The sequence below is a fragment of the Centropristis striata genome, chromosome 9, assembly GCF_030273125.1.
Source record: "Centropristis striata isolate RG_2023a ecotype Rhode Island chromosome 9, C.striata_1.0, whole genome shotgun sequence".
Taxonomy (NCBI): Eukaryota; Metazoa; Chordata; class Actinopteri; order Perciformes; family Serranidae; genus Centropristis; species Centropristis striata.
The window spans coordinates 958,388-966,951 of record NC_081525.1 but is presented as its reverse complement, the minus strand read 5'-3'; the positions used below and the strand labels follow the sequence as shown (position 1 = coordinate 966,951).

Below are 8,564 nucleotides of genomic sequence, written 5' to 3'. Positions count from 1 at the left end.
GGACTCTGTGCTCTCTCAGATAAACTCGTCTTTATCTGCCTGCTCTAAGTTTCTTTTCTCTGCTGCTTTAGTACTCGACCTTCTGGAGAACGTAATGTACAGGAGAAAGTCCTGAGTGACTCATAACTGTGTTTCATAACTGTGTTTAACATGGCTCATACATGCAGCTGAGGACAGAGGAGGATCTCAGGTCAGTTTCTTTTCAGTGGAAAAAAAAATCCATCCTCATAATGTTATTAACCGTTGCAGAGTGTTGGTATACGAGAAGCCTTAAAATTGATGGATCTAATGCTTAATATTTATCTCATTGACTCACCACAATAGCTCATTTTTGACTCTATCTTGGTCTCGAATCTATAACTCTGTTCCAAACTCTCACAGTTCCTCCACAACAGAGCTAAACAGACACTTCTTCTCCTCTTCAGAGCTCTGAAGCTCCACATGAAGGCTGAGAGATACCAGTCTGAAGGTATAACCTGCATGACCTGATGGAGCAGTGAAATATCATCAATGACGCTCTTGTTTCCTTAGTGGTGGTTAGGCATCAGAACTAAACTGAGGGTTTTTTAAAGTTCCTTTAGCTCAGGGGTCTCAAACTCAAATTCTAAATTTTCTAAAATTTCTAAAAAAAGACACAAAATGATTTAAAAAAAGACACAAAACGACCCAAAAGACACAAAATTATTTTTAAAAAGACACAAAATGACCCAAAAGACACAAAATTATTTTTAAAAAGACACAAAATTACCCAAAAGACACAAAATGATTTTAAAAAGGAGACATAATGACCCAAAAGACACAAAATGATTTTAAAAAGGAGACATAATGACCCAAAAGACACAAAATGATTTTAAAAAAGACACAAAATGATTTTAAAAAGGAGACATAATGACCCAAAAGACACAAAATGATTTTAAAAAAGACACAAAATGATTTTAAAAAGGAGACATAATGACCCAAAAGACACAAAATGATTTTAAAAAGGAGACATAATGACCCAAAAGACACAAAATGATTTTAAAAAAGACACAAAATTATTTTTAAAAAGACACAAAATGACCCAAAAGACACTAAATGATTTTTAAAAAGACACAAAATTACCCAAAAGACACAAAATGATTTTAAAAAGGAGACATAATGACCCAAAAGACACAAAATGATTTTAAAAAAGACACAAAATGATTTTAAAAAGGAGACATAATGACCCAAAAGACACAAAATGATTTTAAAAAGGAGACATAATGACCCAAAAGACACAAAATGATTTTAAAAAAGACAAAAAATGACCCAAAAGACACAAAATCACCAAAAAAGACACAAAATGACAGAAAAAACTAAAATACTTAAAAAATAAACAAAATGACCAAAAAAGACACAAAATGACAGAAAAAACTAAAATACTTAAAAAATAAACAAAATGACCAAAAAAGACACAAAATTATTAAAAAGACTCAAAATGACCCAAAGACAAAAAATGACCAAAAAAGACACAAAATGACCCCAAAAAAGTAATTAAAGGGACCTTCCACACACAACACAGTAAAGTGCCATTCATATAAAACTCACATTAAACTTTCATATCAAGGTGGGGGCCACAAAATATCGTCACGAGGGCCGCAATTGGCCCGCGGGCCGCCAGTTTGAGACCCATGATTTAGTTGCCTAAAGTCCATTTACTTCTGAAAGATAAACACAAGTTGTGCCTTCGCCTTCAGTTGTCTCTAAAAATAATAATTCCCCCGTCAGCTCTGAAGCTCGATGCTCTTACAGATCAGTCGCTCCGCCGCCTCTGCTGCATGTCGTCACCGATCTTTTCAAAGAAAGAAACACACACACACACACACACACACACACACACAGACACACACACACACAGACACACACACACACACACACACACACCTCCTCCTCCTCTCCTGCTGGGAGAGAGTGAATGAGTGATTTGGTGGATGTGTGTGTGGTATGGAATGAGCCGGCATGAAAAAATCATCAGAGGCAGAAATCCCTGTATGACGCCATGTTTCATCCCTCACCACACACACACACACACACACACACACACACATACAGATGCGGGGGCACTGGGAGGACACCTGTAGCTCCCGCTGAGCGATGAACTCTGGGAGGACTGGAGGCAGACAGATACAAAGAGAAGGAAAAGGCCTTCTGGTACGCTTTATACAACGTAATAATGACGAGGGAGTCCAGGACACAACAGCAGCCTTCTTTTTGTGTGTGTGTGTGTTTGTGTGTGTGTGCATCATGATTTTCTTTTCAAAGCTATGTTTGGCTCTTTTGTATTCATTTAAATCCTTCATTCCTTTATATTTCTATAAATCTATTAGGGTTGTCACGATACTAAGATTTTCAACTCGATACTGATACTCTGGAAATATTCGGTACTTGATACCATTTTCGATACCACAAGGAAAAAAAAAGAAAAGCCCCAAAATTATTAACAAGAAAAATGCAACATGTAAAAATGAACAGAACCACTAGTTAAATATTTATAATAAAAACAGTTGTGCAAAAAGAAACTACAACTATGATAACACGCTTCAGGTCTGAGGTAGTGCAAAAAATAAATAAATACAATAAACAATAACAATATTTTGAGGTTGTATGCTGTGCGCGCGGGGGGGGGGGGTATCTATACTTTTGAAAATAAGTATTGCATCTGAATACAACGTTTTCGTATCAATACTTTTTGGAGTATCGATACTTTTGACAACCCTAAAATCTATCATCATCTTGGCCATCACAATCATTGGAATGTTCTGAGCACAAAAGAAATTCTGTAACAAGAAAGAAGAATTGAAATAAAGAATAAAGAATTGAGGATCAACAGCGTTGTCACATCAATTCGAAAACAAAAATACTGTACGCTGACTGTAAATTAACACACTGTGCTTTTATTTGCTTTTACTTGTTTATTTAGAATAAATACCTTTTTAATTAGGGCCTCGGGGCAATCTCACCGAGCACTGGTCCATACAGATATTGCTGTAGGGACCAGTGCTCGGTGAGATTGCCCCGAGGCCCTAATAAAACTTGTTTAGGTTGTAAAAACGTAGATAAAGGTTAAAATGTACATATAGAAATAGTAAATACATGCATAAAAGCAACAATAAATAAACACCTGTGTAAAGCAGCTATGACTTGTTCCTCAGTGTAATGGCTGCAGGGACCAAACTGGGTAACGCTTTATAATAAGGTCCTTAATAACCATTAATTAACAAGTAATAAGGCATTGTTCTCGCTTTAGATCCGGTAGTTGCAAAAAGCATAGTTAACTTATAGTAAACTTATAATAGATGAGCAATAAAGTATATTTTAATATCAATAAGCAAACAAAATAAGATTAATAAAGGCATGGCAAAGACATAATGGGTGGGTCATGGGTGTTTGTAATGCCATTATTAACACTTAGTGCAGCATCACAAATGAAGACATTATAATCCATCTGAATTCAGCCATCGTGCTTCTCTCTTGGTGTCTCGCTCTCAACTGTCAAAGTCTCTGACCAGCTGCTTCTTAAAATGAACACAGTTTAATGTTAACAGTAGAAGACGTCTTGGTCATCAATAGGGGAAGTTTAATGTGTGAAGATTGTTTCTTGGTTCCTCATTCTATCTTGGCGCTAATTTATTAATTTATGTTTTCTAAGAAAGGAGAAGTATTGTGGTGAGAATGTGTCTAACAGCAGAAAATACGGACGTGGATTTTGAGTTAAGTGATTCCGTGGCTATTTCACGGATTCCTGTGAGACCAGGTTCGAAATGTGTGTTCTGTGTGTGTGTGTGTGTGTGTGTGTGTGTGTGTGTTTGTGTGTGTGTGCTATGTGTGTGTGTGTGCTGTGTGTGTGCTGTGTGTGTGTGTGTGTGTGTGTGTGTGTGTGTGTGTGTGTGTGTGTGTTTTGGTTCGTGGCTACAGATGCATTGTGTTCATGAAGTGTCCTCACAAAGATAGAAGTAAACCCATGTGTGTTTGTGTATTCAGGTCTTTCCGTCATATGAGGACCAGGGCTTTAAAGGACAAAGCGAGGACATTTTTTCTCCTGAGGCCTGTTTGAGGGTTCAGACTTGGTTTTAAGGTGCAGGTTATAATTAGGTTTAGGTGAGGTGGTTAGGGTTCAGTTAGGCATTTAGTGTGATGGTGAAGATTAAAAATAGAACATAGATATCAGGATACAGCCTTCTGTTTTTCTGTAAACATAAAATGTTTGTATGTAGAGCACTTTACATGTTCACCTTCATGCTTGATCAGATATAAACAATATTAACAAGAAGTATTACTATGTATATAAAATAATTCCCTAAAATAATGAAGTAAGTCTGCTGCAGCTTTAAAGAGAACCAGTAACTCTGAGACTAAAAGCAACAGACTTGCAGCAACTTTTGGAGAAGGTGGTCAATGAACAGCTGCAGTCTTTTATTGATCTTAATGGCATCTCTGAGAAGCTCCAGTCTGGTTTCAGACCCTTCCCCCCTGAGCTGTGGGGTGCCTCAGGGTTCTATTTTGGGCCCCCTCCTCTTTTCTATTTACATGTTGCCATTTGGATCCATATTTCAAAAGCATAACGTCTCATTTCATTGCTATGCAGACGATGTACTAATATATGTGCAGGTCTTATTAGACTGCCTGAAAGACACCCAGTCATGGATGGAAGCAAACTTCCTCTCAATTAATAAAAACAAGACTGAGATCATTTTATTTGGCCAACAAAATCTTTTAGATGGCTATGACAGCTCCATTGGTAGCCTTGAATCTCTGTGTCAACCAGTCTGTTGAGCACTTTAAAACATTATTAAAAACCTTTTATTTATTCTCCTTGGCGTTCAGTCCCAGCGAGGCAAGAATCCTTGGCTTTCTTTAACTTTTTTAACCTTTTATTTTATTTTTATTTTCTATCTCTAACTCTGTTTCTGTAATTAAACTTTGACTTGACTTGACTTAATATTTATGGGTAGGTGAGAGTTAAACAATGACGTAAACTAAGTTTCACCAACAGGGGGCGTCTCTTAATGTCAGATCAGAACCTGAGTGTCTTTGTCTGGCTCAAAGTTAAAAACTAATACAGAGGAACAAGAAAGACAATATTTCAGTATTTCTGTTTTCTACATATGTTGAGCTGATATCTACCAGCAGTGGACTCTGTGCTGAGTTGATGTTGTTGATCAGTGGAGTCTGATGGAGGCAGAAGGCTCTCCAACGTTTTCATAGTGCACCGTACCTTCATCTTCATCTTCATCATTACGCTGCTGTGAAAAACAAAAACAACACACTTCAGATTCTGCATGAAAACAAATATTACACTGAAAAAAGTCATAATTTGTTGTTTAAACTCACATTGTTTTCTCCCATCTGTGCTCTGTTCCCTGAAAAGACAAAATAAAAGAGTCAACTTTAGCTTCCAGCATAAAAATCCAGGTGAATTCAAACTTCCTGTTTTTAAAAGTGTCTTCTGTGAACGTTGTCACCTTTAGTTCTTGTCCACATGTTGACTGCAACAACAGTTATGATGAGAGCTGCTAAACCCAGCAGCACATAGATGATGATCCTCCACCAGCCTGGAGAGAGAAGTTAGAAATGTTAAATATAGTCGCAGGTTTCATCATCATCACACATTTGTTAGCGTGTTCTTGTGCTCTCCGTGTCTCTGAAAGTGACAAAAGTGTTTTCTTTCCATACATCAATCAATCAATTAATCAATCAGACTTTATTTGTATGTCACTTTCCATACAAGAGAGATGCAACACAAAGTGCTTTACATAAAAAAGGAGAAAGTAATAATAATAAAAAAATATCAATATTAAAAATAAGAAAACACAGAAACAAGCAAACACCCTCCATCCTGTTAAAAACAAAGCACAAACTGAGGAAGCTCCATCTCAACATGGAGCAGAGAGGAAACACTGGAGGCAGACTAGAAATTAATTAGATAGAAAATAAAGTAAGTATATATATATATATATATATATATATATATAACAAATAGTAGCAAATAAATAAATAAAAGAGAAGATGTTATAACACTAAGATGCATGATCAGAAAAATCTCTAAAAAGGGTTCAAGTAAAAGCCAAATTAAAAGATAAGTCTTAAGTTTGCTCTTAAAAATATGAACAGTCTATGAACATATAATTCTGTTCTGTTCACTCTCTACCTTGTTGTTGTTTTCTTCCATCGTTGTTGTTTGTCTCTTCTCTTTCACTCGTTGTCACAGATGTATTTCTTGTCGATGATGATTGACGGGTGGTTGGTGGTGGTGTTGGAGTTGATGCTTTCATTGTTTGTTTAGTTGTTGTTGTTGCGGCCTCGTCACCTTATGGAATACAAAAACAATAAGCAACAGATGCAACAATCATTCACATCAGTTTGAAGTGAGTTTAAACAGCTCATCATATTCTCACCTGGTTTCTCACCTGAGGACTGAGGAGGGCTGAAGGGGAACAGATACACCTCTCTACTCTCATTCTCTGTCACTTCACATTTCAAGTCGTTCTTTGACTGATTGAAGTCAGATGTTGTAAATGTCGCTCTGGCTGAACAGCGATCCTGTGATGTCTCTCTGTCTGTGACATCATTTCCCTCATGCAGCCACTTCACTTTGTGTCTACACCAAGCACCTTTAGTCACAGAACACAACAAGCTGACTGTATCAGTGTTCTTCTGTTCAGTGACTGGTGAAGATGGAGATATTGTGAGAGAAAGACAACAAGAGTAAAATTAACTTCATCACTGGAATCAGAATCATTGTAATATTTCAGTATTTTATTCTAACATGACAGTTAAACTTTATGACTTAAATACTCACTGCTGACAACAGAGAGGTCAACATAATCAGCTTCTCCTGATCTGATCTTTGTGCAGCTGTAAAGACCACCAACATCCTCCACTGTGAGATTCTTTATAACCAGAGAACATTGTTCTGTAACACTCAGTCTGTCTGATTTAGTTGCCTCTGTAGCCTCTTTGTGAATCTGTCCACCATCAAACAGTGTGACCCTCTTCATTGAATCAGTGAACTTCCAGGTAACTTTGTCACACTTATCCTGATCATGTTCCACATCGTCACAAGGCAAAGTAGCTTCATCTCCAACTCTGACAGTGACATGGGACCATTGCCCAGCTGCCTCTGTTGTGAAAATATAAAAAATGAACTAAAATAGTAATTTGTCTGTTATGTTCATAAGTAGTGTGATGATAGTTTGAGATAAGTTTGTGTTTCTTTGGTTTCAAGGCACATTTAGTTGTATAGCACCATTCATACACATTAAAGACATTAAATAGACATTAAAGCACCAGAAGCAGCACTGTGTCTCATCTTTGGCTCCAAGAGTTCACTAAACTCACCACGTTACTAACTAAACTTGTGTTCTTACCTCTAAAGCTGAACAGCAGCATCACAAATGAAGACATTATAATCCATCTGAATTCAGCCATCGTGCTTCTCTCTTGGTGTCTCGCTCTCAACTGTCAAAGTCTCTGACCAGCTGCTTCTTAAAATGAACACAGAACACATGTTAACAGCAGATAACGTCTTGGTCATCAATAGAGGAAGTTGTCTGAAGAATGTCTGAAGGTTGTTTCTTGGTTCCTCATTCTATCTTGGCACTAATTTCATCATTCCTGTTTTCTAAGAAAGGAGAAGTATTGTGGTGAGAATGTGTCTAACAGCAGAGCTCTGCAGGTTTTACCCTCTAATGCTGACCAGATAAACATCACAAACACTAACTACACTAACAAGGATCTGACAGAACTGTTGGTGAATAACTTGAATGTAGAGCATCAAGTCTCCAAAACCCCAGAACAGATGCAGCAGCAGGTCTGTCAGAATTCTCCCGTGGCTATTCCAACATACAAATTGATTATGTACATTCACTGAGTCAATATTTAGAAAAATAAAACATATATTTCTCGCTAGAAATGTGATCAAAATCCATTTTTATGCAGAAACTAAGTCAAAATATTGATTTTTTCACTAAAAATGAGAGAACTGTCCGCCATGTTTTTTGTTCTGACCGCCGGGACCTTGAAAGTCACGTGACTTGGAACAAACCAATAGGAACAAATATCCATGGAATAGCCACGGGATATGATGTCATTAACTGGCATTGTAGCCAAATCCGTGTCAGTTTCACGGAAATTTGAGTGATTCCGTGGCTATTCCACGGATTCCTGTGAGACCAGGTTCGTAATGTGTGTGCTCTGTGTGTGTGTGTGTGTGTGTGCTCTGTGTGTGTGTGTGTGTGTGTGTGCTGTGTGTGTGTGTGTGCTCTGTGTGTGTGTGTGTGTGTGCTGTGTGTGTGTGTGTGTGTGTGTGTGTGTGTGTGTGTGTGTGTGTGTGTGCTGTGTGTGTGTGTGTGTGCTCTGTGTGTGTGTGTGCTCTGTTTGTGTGGGTGTGTGTGCGCTCTGTGTGTGTGTGTGTGTGTGTGTGTGTGTGCTGTGTGTGTGTGGGTGTGTGTGCGCTCTGTGTGTGTGTGTGTGTGTGTGTGCTCTGTGTGTGTGGGTGTGTGTGCTGTGTGTGTGTGTGTGTGTGTGTGTGTGTGTGTGTGTGTGTG

The 8,564-nt window shown here is 37.9% G+C and overlaps 1 protein-coding gene across 1 annotated transcript; it reads right to left on the bottom strand.

Annotated features, from left to right (window-relative positions):
* Positions 1–375: 375 nt before the first annotated feature.
* Positions 376–7,552, bottom strand: LOC131977742 (uncharacterized). The gene is made up of 6 exons (XM_059341169.1): positions 7,386–7,552; positions 6,414–6,683; positions 6,167–6,325; positions 5,481–5,570; positions 2,069–2,128; positions 376–485 (listed from the first exon to the last, which is right to left on the bottom strand). Exons 1-6 carry the CDS (start codon positions 7,444–7,446, stop codon positions 376–378), a joined length of 750 nt encoding a protein of 249 aa, XP_059197152.1. The 5' UTR covers positions 7,447–7,552.
* Between the last annotated feature and the right edge of the window lie 1,012 nt (positions 7,553–8,564).

Coding starts and splice junctions, on each gene's coding strand:
- LOC131977742 (XM_059341169.1), bottom strand. CDS start 7,446: ATGGCTGAATTCAGATGGATTATAATGTCTTCATTTGTGATGCTGCTG. Junction 6,684..7,385: donor GCTGCTGTTCAGCTTTAGAG/GTAAGAACACAA, acceptor CATCTTCACCAG/TCACTGAACAGAAGAACACT. Junction 2,129..5,480: donor CATGTGGACAAGAACTAAAG/GTGACAACGTTC, acceptor GTCTGCCTCCAG/TCCTCCCAGAGTTCATCGCT.